General features: G+C 55.1%; 2 protein-coding genes across 2 annotated transcripts in view; one reads left to right on the forward strand and one right to left on the reverse strand.

The window, feature by feature from the left end:
* Positions 1-12,652, reverse strand: part of LOC123368282 (integrin alpha-D-like) — a 168,796-nt gene that overhangs the window by 13,384 nt on the left and 142,760 nt on the right. The window lies entirely within an intron of this gene.
* Positions 315-5,299, forward strand: LOC123369120 (integrin alpha-M-like). The gene is made up of 5 exons (XM_045014481.1): positions 315-454; positions 1,456-1,586; positions 4,466-4,624; positions 4,792-4,946; positions 5,111-5,299. Exons 3-5 carry the CDS (start codon positions 4,612-4,614, stop codon positions 5,297-5,299), a joined length of 357 nt encoding a protein of 118 aa, XP_044870416.1. The 5' UTR covers positions 315-454; positions 1,456-1,586; positions 4,466-4,611.

Genomic DNA, 12,652 nt, shown 5'->3' on the forward strand with positions numbered 1-12,652 from the left:
GTAGCTGGACAGATTTAGCGCTGGGATCCCATTAAATGGCTTGCTAGGCAGAGATGACCCCATGCTCCCGTCCAGGGCTAAGGGGCGCTGTGCTGCAGGGACCAGGGTGGGGGCTTAGTAGAAGATGCTCTCTCCTGCAGTCAGTGCTGACCCCCATGCCCTAGTGCTGTGCTGCAGGGAGCAGGGAAGGGTCTCTGTAGGGGGTGCTGATCTTTTCGCCTTTTGTATCTTTGGATGGGGCCTGCAGGGGGTGATGCAGATCTGCAGGAAGACACTGCAAGGACAGACGGAGCAGGCATTCGGGCGCTTTGGGGCCAGCATGTCTGAAATCGGGGACATCAGCAGGGACGGACAGACGGACGTGGCCATCGGGACCCCCCTGGAGAACAACAATCACGGGGCCTTGTACATCTTCCATGGGGAAAAGGGAGGCCTCAGTCCCCAGTACAGACAGGTGAGCCCAGCTCCTGCGGGGAGGGGTCACCACAGATCCTGAAAGAGACATCATGGGGCCCCACGGCCCCCTAGTGCCTATTAGCCTGTAGCGGCTGCTTTCCCATCCCTCACCCTCTGCTGCCCCCTAGTGCCCATTATACAGTACAGCCGCCCCTTCCCCAACCCTCACCCTCTGCTGCCCCCTAGTGCCCATTATACAGCACAGCCGCCCCTTCCCCACCCCTCACCCTCCGCTGCCTCATAGTGTCCATTATACAGTATAGCCGCCCCTTCCCCATCCCTCACCCTCTGCTGCCCCCTATTGCCCATTATACAGTACAGCCGCCCCTTCCCCACCCCTCACCCTCTGCTGCCCCCTAGTGCCCATTATACAGTGCAGCCGCCCCTTCCCCACCCCTCACCCTCCGCTGCCCCCTAGTGCCCACTATACAGCACAGCCGCCCCTTCCCCACCCATCACCCTCTCCTGCCCCCTAGTGCCCATTATACAGCACAGCCACCCCTTCCCCACCCCTCACCCTCTGCTGCCCCCTAGTGCCCATTATACAGTACAGCCACCCCATCCCCATCCCTCACCCTCTGCTGCCCCCTAGTGCCCATTATACAGTACAGCCGCCCCTTCCCCACCCCTCACCCTCCACTGCCCCCTAGTGCCCATTATACAGCACAGCCGCCCCTTCCCCATCCCTCACCCTCCACTGCCCCCTAGTGCCCATTATACAGCACAGCCGCCCCTTCCCCACCCCTAACCCTCTGCTGCCCCCTAGTGCCCATTATACAGTACAGCCGCCCCTTCCCCACGCCTCACCCTCCGCTGCCCCCTAGTGACCATTATACAGTATAGCCGCCCCTTCCCCACCCCTCACCCTCCGCTGCCTCCTAGTGCCCATTATACAGTATAGCCACCCCTTCCCCACCCCTCACCCTCCACTGCCCCCAGTGCCCATTATACAGTACAGCCGCCCCTTCCCCACCCCTTACTGCTCTCTCTGCCCCACAGCGCATCGAGGGGTCTCTGTTCCCCAGCAGGCTGCATTACTTTGGCCAGGCCGTCAGTGGGGGGACAGACTTAACGGGGGACGGACTGCCAGATATCACGGTGGGGGCACAAGGGCAGGTCCTGCTGCTGAGGTGAGTTACTCTGTGTCATTGCACTGCTCCAGCTGACAATCTCATGCCTTGTTTTTTGGATAGAAGTTATGTCAATGATCAAGAATTGCTATAATTTCATCACTATTGCATAATCACACTATGATCCTTGTGTCGGCAGAGTGCGTCCACACTTGGTGCTCTACCATTGATAGTGAGAATAGTGCACTGTGTGGGTACCCAGTGTGCGACTCGCCACATTCTGTAGCTAGGAGTTGTGGGAAGGTGGAGTGGATCGCAGCTCCTGATAGGTGCTAGCTCAATGTCCCATGATGCATTATTTTCTGTCCCAGCATTCCATGGTCTTCCAAACACATTTAGCAGCATTTTTAACACCCCCTGTTTACTATGTACCCTCCATCTCTGTGTGAAAGGATGGATCCCCCAATACTCTCTACTGTTATGGTCACAGTTATGAACACATCGCGGCTCATCATACAGTATATCATGAGCACCCAATCTGAACAGGAATCAGAGTTGCCTGACCTGCTGTGTGCCATGGAAAGAAGCAACACCAGGTTACTTTTGGCATTCATGGAGCAGCTGAACACTTTTGGGCTCAGGAAACAAGCACTGTTCTTCTTATGCCCCTTTCTGTCCCATCTTTCCATTTCTCTCAGCACCATGCATTCTTTTTATTCTGACTTAGAGGATTGGCGCACCTCTCTGAACATGTCCTCCTTGCTCCACCTTGGTTGCTTTCTTATTTGGCATAGGTGCTCTGCCAGTGTGTAGTGGGGTCCCTTGAATGCCACATCTGCAGATGCACAAGAAACAATGCACAGAAGCATCGTTGTTAGTTCACGCACAGCATTGAATCATTACAGTAAAATACACTTCTTGTAACATACCAATCACTTTCACAATGTCCCTTGGCAAGCACACATCTCAACGAACACCGTAAACATGGTGAGTATGGCCTAGGTGAGGGGGTGGACATTCAAAATGGGGCAAAGGGTGTTGATGCTTTCAGAGGATCAGTGAAGGCGACTGGGGACAATATTGTAAATTCTGCCACCATTTTCCACGGTGGCTGGTGGGGGGCGGGATCATTGAAGCTGATATCCACTCCTGAGGGTAAGCAAGGGCACATCTACTGCATGCGTCCAGGTTCAGACCGTGTCCCGATGTGTAGCCCTTCTCACACAAGCCATGAGAAATGTGCCACTAGGTCTTCAAGTTCCTATAGCTGGAGCAGAGCTAGGAGGGGACAGGCTCCTCTCACAATATACTCAGCAGATCCAACAGCTTTGCAGTGGTCCAAGTGGGAGAGCGTTTGCCACGTGGAACTGCCACGGTCAGCTGGGAGGTGTGATGTGAGCTCTCCACACTGAGCTGACAGGAAATGGAACTTCGAAAATTCCTGGGCCTTTAAAAGAGGAGGGCGTATGCTTGTTTATGTGGATGCAGAGCACCAGGGTTCGAACTGCTGGTTAGAGCGGTCAGGACTTAGGGCTGCCAACTTTCTAGTTGCACAAAACCGAATGCCTGCCCCTCCCCCGAGTTCTGCCCCCACTCACTACATTCCCCCTCCCTCAGTGGCTCGCTGTCTCCCAACCTCACTCACTTTCACTGGGATTGGGAAGGTGGTTGGGGTGTTGGAGGGGGTGAGGGCTCTAACTGGGGGTGCGGGCTCCAGGGTGTGGCAAGAAATGAAGGGTGCAGGAAGGGGCTCTGGAATGAGGCAGAGGATTGGGATGCAGGAGGGGGTGAGGGATCTGGGGGGCAGGGATGAGGGGTTCAGGGTGTGGGAGAGAGCTCTGGGCTGGAGCAGGGGGTTGGAGGGCAAGGGGGGTGAGGGCTCTGGGCTGGGGGTTCTGGCTCTAGGGTGGGGCTTGGGATGAGGGTTTGGGGTGCAAGAGGGGGCTCTGGGTTGGGGATCTCAGGGCAGGGGCAGGGGGTTGGGGCTCAGGATTGGGGGGTGGACTTACCTTGGGCAGCTCCTGGTTAGCAGCAGAGTGTGGGGGCTAAGGTGGGCTCCTCTGCCTGTTCTGGCACTGCGCTGTGCATGCCCTGTAAACAGCCAGCAGGTCTGCGTCCTAGGTAGGGGGGCCAGGAGGCTCCACACGCCATTCTCACCCACAGGCACCTCCGCCTCAGCTCCCATTGGCTCGGGGCAGGGGCAGCGTGCAGAGCCCTGTGCCCCCCCCCCCCCCCCCCCCCCCCCCCCCCCCCCCCCCCCCCCCCCCCCCCCCCGGCCTAGGAGCTGGACCTTCTGGCCTGCTCCAGGGTACAGCGCAGTGCCAGCCAGGACAGATAGGGACTAGCCTGCCTTAGAGCCGCAGCACTGCCAACTGGACTTTAAACGGCCCAGTCAACAGTGCTGACCGCAGTTGCCAGGGTCCCTTTTCCACTGGTTGTTCCAGTCGAAACACGGACACCTGGTCACCCTGTCAGGAAGGACATTGTGGGACACCTCCTGGAGATCAATTATAGCGACATAACCAAGCACAGTCTTTACACTGGCACTTTGTCAACAAAACTTTACAGCAAAAAGCTCTATGCCCCTAGTTGAGGTGGTTTTATGTCGTCAGCAAAACAGGAGAGTTTTCTCAACAAAAGTTGCATTGTAGTGTGCAAACCTCCACTGTTTTGTGGACAAAAGCTGCCTTTTGTAGGCCTTGTGTAGACAAGGCCTTAGTAAACAGTGTGTGTGTGTATGTGTGTGTCTGTGTGTGTGACTGTTGCCCCCTGCTGGAGAATGGCACAATGACAGCTCTTCTGCTCCCTTCTCTGCCCCCAGCATCTTCTCTAGGAGAACTGTGTGTCCATAACTCATTTCCCTGGGGTGCTTTGGAGGGAGGGGGCCTGGCCCCATTGCAGGGAGCAGCTGGGTGATCGTTCTATTCCCCCCAAGGCAGGTCCCGGCCGGTGCTCAGAGTCGGGGTCTCCATCAGCTTCCAGCCCCCCCACGATCCCCACCTCGGCCTTCGACTGCCAGGGGCAGGAGCAGCTCAACACGGAGGCCAGCAGGGCAGAGGTCTGCTTCACCGTCACTAAGAGCACCATGGACAGCCTAGGTCAGACCAAACCCACCCCCCGCTCCCCTCCCCCCTGAGCCAGCCAGTCCCCTGCCCTGGGGATGGATCGGAGCCAGCGCCCCTTAGAGGGGAAAAGCCCCATGTCCCATTTCCCATTGAGGTTCCTGCTCTCAATTTATTTGTCCCTTGTTTTCCCTCCCCCATAGGCGACAGGATCTCGAGCACCATCCAGTACAGCCTGGCTCTGGACCCTGGGCGGACGAAGATCCGAGCCGCCTTCGACTCCACCGGCCCCGTCCTGAGCAGGGAGCTGCGGTTCGACATTGAGAAGAAATGTGAGAAGCATCAGATAAAGTTACCTGTGAGTGTGGGGGGTCCTAACTCCTTCCCCTCCTGCTGTGTCTGCCCCTCCGACCCTGCCCCTTGCTCCCAAATCACCCAGAGAACAAACCTCTGTCCGGGTCCCACCCAGCCCCAAGCCCCACTTTCCCTTCCGGGGCCTGATATATCTCTCTGTCTCCCCAGCTCTGTCCAGAGGACACAGTGACCCCCATCACCCTGCGTCTCAACTACACCCTGACGGGGGAGCCCATCGCTGCTGCTGGTGACCTCAGATCCATCCTGAGCGAGGACTCTGTGCCAGTGTCTGCAGGCTCGGTAAGGTGCCAGATCCAGGCCCCCATGGTGGGTCTGCTGCAGGGATCGAACCAGTGACCGTGGAGTTTGAAAGCAAGAGTCTGGAAAATTAAGAGGCAGCAGCAGCCTCCTAAACCCATTTACACAGCACAGCCACTTGAAGATGACAGAGATGGATGCTGAGTTTGCCTTGGTGACGGACCCATCTCCCCTCCTTGGGAACATTCCAACTTCTGCTCAAAGCTCCCAAAATATTTTGGCTAAAAAAAAACCACTTTTACTAAAAATTTTTCAAAATTTACTTTGGCCAGGTCCCCCTACAGAGGAAAGGCCCCATGCCCTGTTCCTCGTCCTCCCGAGCCAGCCAGTCCTCCAGCCATGGTGACCCTAGAAGTGTAAAACTGCTGCCGGGCAGAGAGTGAGCAGGAAGGGGGGGTGTATGTGTGGAGTGGGGCTGATGATTGGTTTGCTGTGCCCCAGTGCAGAGGACTTGGAGGAGCTGGGGTAATGGGAAGGTCCCTGGGTCCCTGCGTTGTTGCTCTGGCAGGTGGTGCTGCAGCCCCCTCCTCACCCACTCTGATCCTGCTCTCCTGGGTCTCCCCCCAGCTCCCGTTTCAGAAGGCCTGTGGCCTGGATGGCCGCTGCGATGACCAGTTAGAAATCTCCTTCAATTTCTCTGGGTAAGTCACTGAATCCTCCTCCCCAAAACACCTACCATGGTTGTACGCATCCGGCTTGATCACGCCTCGGATGTTCAACATCCAGCTGGAGATGTTGCCAGATTTCCAGTGCTGATGGATCCCGGGTGGGGGGTGTGAAGGGTTGCGCCCCTCCCCCCACCGCTTCGGGCCCCCCCTTGATGTACTAGGGAACCACTGAGCCTGCCGGTTCCACCAGCCTGGGCTCCCTAACACTATTCGGCTGAGCCAGGCCCTCCAGCCTCCAGCACACACCCAGGTAGGGACACACCCAGCTGCAGAAAGACACAGACTCTGAAATCAGCTCTGCATGGAAAGACTCAGCTCGGGAATTGCCCAGCACTCAAGTACCCTCAGGAGTGTAAACCCAAAATTGTCTTGTCTTGCACTGCACAGAAAACTGTACAGCGTAAGCTCATGAAAATCGCCCCCTCCCTCAATGTGGAGGAAGATCTGCACAGCTTTTTGCCCCCCAGTTATGAATTACACAAACTGGTTTAGAAAAAACAAGCACAAGTTTAATAGCTACAAAGGACAGATTTTAAGTGATTATAAGGGATAGAAAACAGATCAAAGCAGATTACTGAGCAAATAAAACAACCATGTAAACTAAGCTTAATACACAAAAGAAACTGGCTACAAGCAGTAATTTCTCACCCTAAACGTTGTTTTAAGCAGGTTGCAGAGTTTCCTGTAGACAAACCGCTCTTGCTTGCAGCGCTGGGAGTGTGCAGCTTAGAACCCCAGATATTCCTTTCACAGGCCAGACACCTTCTAGCCCGGGTCCAATCCTTTCTTCCCCAGATCACTCTTAGGTATTTTCAGCAGCATCTTGGGCAGGGATTCAGTGCCCTTATAAACTCTTATAAACTCACTTCCCTGCCTTATATAGGATTTACATGTGGCGAGAATCCTTTGTTTCCCTGTTTGATCCGCACGCCCTATTTGTGGGAAAATACTAGCATTCTAAGATGGAGTCCAGTACCAGGAGACATGATCACATGACCCTGCAGTGTCAAAGCAGCCATAAATCCTCCAGAAGACTTCACAGGAAGGTGGCAGATTAGCATCTTCAAAGTCCTATTGCTCTCCCTAATGACCTATTGACGAACCAGCCAGACTGATTGCATTTTGTTTGGTGGGCGTTCCCCAGGTGCAAACCCACTTGTAGTTGTTACATAATCAATATTTCTAACGTCAGATACAGAAATGATACATGCATAGAAAAAGGACAATCACGTTCAGTAAATCATCACCTTTCCAATGATACCACACGTGACCCATCCTGCATAAAATACAACTTAGTTATGCCATATTCGTATCACAACAATATCTCTGTGAAGAATATGGGGCGTAGTGTCACAGGCTGCACTGCTGTGGGGAAGATGCACTGCTGGAAGCTCACAGCGCTGGGGTCCCCGGCTGGGCACTGCTAGAAGAAGTTCACAGAGCAGCCAGGGCACTTCCCTGAGGAAGCTCACCCCTTTCTCCCCCCATTAGCTTGAGCACCCTGGTGGTGGGGGTCACTCCTGAACTCAACACCACCGTCTCTATCCAGAACCGTGGGGAGAATTCCTACAGCACAACAGTGCAGTTCTTCTACCCAGCCACGTTGTCCTACCGCCGGGTCCTGCTGCTCCAGGTACCTCAACATACACCAGGCATGAGAGTCAGGCTGAGCAGCAGGTGCTGTGCTGCAGGGAGTTGACAGGGAGATCAGCAGGGGTGCTGAGCTGTGGGGAATGGGTGGGGTTCTCTGCAGGGAGCAGGCAGGGGCTTTAGCAGTGGGCTCTGTGCTGCAAGGAGCGGGTGTGGGGGCTTGAAAGGGGGTGCTGACCTGCAGAGAGTGGGTGGGGAACTTGGCATCTTCTGGAGTGGAGCTGAGATAGGGACGGGCCCTGGCCTCAGCCCTGGCCTGTGACCTCCCCAGGTGTGAGCTAGGGTTACCAGGCATCAGTGGAAAAGGGACCTGGCAGCTCCGATAAGCACTGCTGACCTGGCTGTGAAATGTCCGGTTGGTGGTGCAGCGAGACTAAGCCAGGCTCCCTGCCTGTCCTGGCTCCGTGTGGCTCCTGGAAGCGGCCGGCATGTTTCTGCAGCCCCTCGATGCAGGGGCGATCAGGAAAGTGCCGTATGCTGCTCCCATCCCAGCGCCGGCTCCCCAGTTCCCATTGGCTGGGAATCGAATGGGAGCTGTGGGGGCATCGCCTGCGGGCGCTGACGCATGCACTGCTCAGAGCTGCCTACCCACGCCTCCGCCTAGGGGCCTGGATGTTCCTGGAGCAGTGTGGAGCCAGGGCAGGCAGGGAGCCTCCCTTAGCCTCGCTGCGCTGCTGACCGGGAGCTGCCTGAGGTTAGAGCCGCCCGGCCGGAGCCCACACCCCAAGCCCTTTCGTGCATCCCAGGCCCCTATCCATATCAGAACCCACTCCTGCATCCTACCTCCCTCCCAGCCACCGTATCCCAATACCCTGCCCCAGCCCTGAACCCCTCATTTCTGGCCCCACCCTAGAGCTCAAATTCCCACCTTGAGTCCTCAGCCCAACCACCTGCCCCAGCCCAGTGAAAGTGAGTGTGTGGGGGGAGAGAGGGAGCCACTGAGGGAGGGGGGCTGGAGTGAGTGGCAGTGGGGCCTTAGAGAAGGGGCGGGGCAGGGGAGGGGCCTTGGGGCAGGGGCGGGACAAGGGTGTTTGGTTTTGTGCCATTAGAAAGCTGGTAACCCTAGTGTGAGCCCAGCTGGGAGCAGAGAGGGGCAGTTCCCTGGGGTCAGCCCAGCCCGTGACAACAGATGTGCTGGGGAAAGCGCCCGGGGAGCCCGGCGAGTCAGTGCAAACAGAGCCCTGAGGTCACTCCAGGGCTGGGGTCAGGCCCTGCCGGGGCTGCAAACCAAGGGCCAGACTTGGGGGGCTGGAAATCAGGCCTCACTGGGGCAGAGAGGGGAGGGGCTGTCCCTTAATAGGATGGTTAATGGGGTGTTGCCATGGCATGGAGCGGGTTGAGGTCTCTGGACCCCAAACCGGATTAGCGCTGTCTGTGGCCAGGGGCAGGGTCATGTTAACACCTTCGCCTCCCTGGGCCCATTTATTCCATCTAAGTTCATACAACAGTTCCCCTGATCCCCTGTGCCTGCCCCACCCCCGCAGTCTCTGGCAGTTCCCCAGGCCCTGACTCTCACCCCCGCCCCATGATTTCCAGGCCGTCTTCGTCACCACCTTCGACGTCTCCTCTGAGGCCGACCTGGGGGACAGGCTGCAGATCACGGCCAAGGCCAGCAGGTGAGGGGGCTGGGCAGGGCTGGGGGGTGGATTAGGGTTTTGTGGGGCCGCTGGGTCAGAGCAAGTGGGGGCCTCTCCCCACCCTTTCTGCCTGCATTCCCTCCCCCCGCCCCTGCTCTCCCAGCGCTCCACCCAGAGAGTGTGGTCGGGGTGCAGCAGGCAGTGGCAGGAGTGCCGGACCGGTGGAGCGGGTTGGGATGCAGGGCACCCATTTTTCTGGGGGCTCCCAATTGGCTGGGGGCCCTGGGCATGGGCCTCATTGGCTAATCCACCACTAGTGGTGGGGGCAGTGGGAGGGGGCTGTGCACAGAGCAGGGCCAGGCAGAGGCCTGTGGTGCAGCCTCCCTGCACAGTTACCTGCCTGCATCTCCTCACATCTCTCCCCTTTGCCCTCCCCTCCCCCCAGTGACAATGGCGGCCCCATCACCGAGCGCATGATGCACCGGGCGGAGCTGCCGGTCAAGTACGGCATCTTCATCATCCCCACCAGGTAGGTCAGTGCAGAGACAAAGGGGGGGGAGCGCCCCCTATTGGGCTCCTTCCCCGCTCCCAGCAGCACAGCGCCCCACCCACCGCCACTCTCCAGCCCCATCCATCACACTCCCGTCTCTCTCATTCCTTCCATCCTTTTCCTCCCCCAGCTTCGAGGAGTCGACCAAGTACGTCAACTTCTCCGCCAAGGAGACAGGGACAAGTCTGCCAGTGACACATCGGTACGAGGTGAGGCTGGCGGCACAGAGTGTGAGGGGGGAGATGATGAAAGTGGGGGCTCAGAGGAAGGAGATGTAGTGGAACTGCCTGAATGGGATCTAGTGGCTTAGAGCACAGAGGGGTGTGAGTGAGCTTGGAGCCAGGACTCCTGGGTCCTGTCCCTGCTCTGGATGGAAGTGGGGTCTGGGGATTTAGAGGATGGGGGGTGGATGGTGCCAGGACTCCTGGGTCCCCATCTCACAGCCCCTCTCCCCCAGGTGCAGACGGTGGTGGAGCGCTCCGAGCTCTATAACTACCTGCCCATCGTCGTGGGCAGCAGCGTGGGGGGCCTGGTCCTGCTGGCTCTCATCACCGCAGCCCTCTACAAGGTGAGTGGGGCAGGGCTTGGACCCCTCCCCCACTGCCCATCACCCTGGGGGCGGGGTCTGTGGTTCTCCCAGCTGGTGAGGGAGGGACAAGGGTCTTTCCTTCGGAGGTTCCCACAGCCTGTCCCTCCAGCTCCTCCAACATGAGCCTGTCTCTGTCTGGCGCTCACCATCTCCCTTCTCTGTCTCCTTCCAGCTCGGTTTCTTCAAGCGCCGGTACAAGCAGATGATGGAGGACGCTGTGAAGGGCGAGGGGCCTGGCCCAACTCAGAGTGCCACTGCTGGCAACCCCCCTGCTTCCGATGCCCCCAAACAATAGCCCCCCATGCGCCAATGCCCCCAGCTTCGCCTCCCTCTGGGTTGCTACAGATCCACCCCTGGCCCCTTATGTTGCCACCTCCAAGATGTAGAAAAATTGGTCACTGGCCACCCTCCCGCCAACAAAACATGTCCTAGTGCCAACTAGAGCCAATCGTTACTCAGATTAGGCCTGGCCGAATTCTCTTTGTCTTTTTATTATTTTGATGGAGAACATTGAAATTTATTTAAGGTATTTTTTAAAAGTTCCATCAATTTAAATTTTGATGTGAAAAATTATGGGTTTTAAGTATCTTTTTTCCCTGTTTTTATCAATTTAAATGATCCCAGTTGTAGGAATTTGTCTGTGTGTGGAGGGGTTCGGGCAATATCTGGAGGTCAGACAATGATTTAATGGCAGTAGAGGTTGAGATTAAAAAGTTAAAGCTTTATAACTATGCTTGGAAGGATGGATTTTTCTCAGAAAATGTATTCACTACGCGCACACAAGCTGCTGGCAAAATATTTCCATTGCTAATAATCGAAATTTGCAGATAAGCGAAGTAAGAATAATGCTGCTTGAGAACTTATTAGAGTTAAATTTGAGAAAATTGACTTTGTATATTTTGACATGTGATGTTAATAATTTGTGTTTGAATAGTTATAAAGTTTGACCTTTTTAAAATGAATGTCTGTTGTCATTAGGATTAAGGTTTGATCCCCACAGGAATTTTCCACAATTGAAAATTTAAATCAATAAAAATTGAAAAAAAAATGGTTAGAAATAAACATTGATACTGTCTGTGGAAGTTACTTAAAAATAGCATTCTGCCAAGCCTATTAATAACCTTTAAAACCACAAATTGTCAACATCACATGTGAAAATGTACAAAGTAATTATCCTGAAAACTGCCCCAAGGACACTGGCATGGCCACAGTTTTCTACACAGTGAGGTGGGTCTTTAATAAGCTCGCCAGGAGCGTTGTTCATTCTTTGTCTAGCTGAACATTTGGATTGTTATCGCCGGACACATTGTGCCAATGGTTTGTACCCGTGTGCGGTGAAACTGATGGTTGCTGACAATTACCCACTAAAAATCTCATTGTCCCGAGCCTACTTAAAACGCAGTATGAGCAGGCAACAAAAACGACCACCAAAACCCCAAGCCCCGCTCTGTGTATTTCTACGTTCTGTTAGGGAATGACAGATCCTCAGAGCTGCCTGTTCTCCTACCCCGGTGTGGAAGTAGAGAAAAGGATAAAGGGAATTTGAACGCAGATATCTTAACTTCTAGGACTAAAGTAAGAGTCAGGCTAACATTAGCTCTAATAACGCGCGATTTCAAGGCAGAGCCTAGGCAAGTGGAAAGCGAATAGGAAAAAACTGTAAGAGATACTGTTTTTTGACCTTGTGTTCGATAAGAATGGAATACAGACTGTAGCAGGAACTGCTGAGAAAAGTAAGATATCAGAAGGAATCTGTATAAACAAGATGCGGTTGTTGATTATTATTGTCTGTACCAAAAGGTATAAATGCTTGCCCTAATTGTTTATCTAACAGCGACCTGCCTGGGACGGGAGAAACCCTGTACGGGTGTACTCTCCCCTTGCAAGTGTCAGGAAAATAAACTGGCTCTGACTTGTTGCAATCAACCTGAGAGTGAAGACTCTGTTTTCTTCCACAATTTTGGAATCAACAGTGTCTGTCTTGCTCTCCATGCCAAGCACCAAAAAACCCAGCTGGCTGTGAAAAATATAGACAGAGGCAAAACAAAGGCAACACAAGTTCCAGGACTGAGATTACGTTTGCAAAGGTTGGCCACCCAGTGAGACCCAACAGTCTGCCTTTGCGAGCCTGGAGCCGGTGTGGTTTGGGGACGCTGAAGAAGCCACAGGCAGCTGGCTTGGACTGGAATACTGAGCAAGAGAGACCCCAGGGTGAAAAAACCCAAGAGCAGAAGCAAGTTGGAGATTTTTTGCAGCGTACCTCTGGACAGCCTGTGCACAGGATAACCTCCCGTCTACCTCTCTCTCTGTCTCTCCTACCCCTGGGCCTGGCCAGCCCGGGCAGCGTGTTTGTGAGTA

This window comes from Mauremys mutica, chromosome 4 (genome assembly GCF_020497125.1).
Source record: "Mauremys mutica isolate MM-2020 ecotype Southern chromosome 4, ASM2049712v1, whole genome shotgun sequence".
Classification (NCBI taxonomy): domain Eukaryota; kingdom Metazoa; phylum Chordata; order Testudines; family Geoemydidae; genus Mauremys; species Mauremys mutica.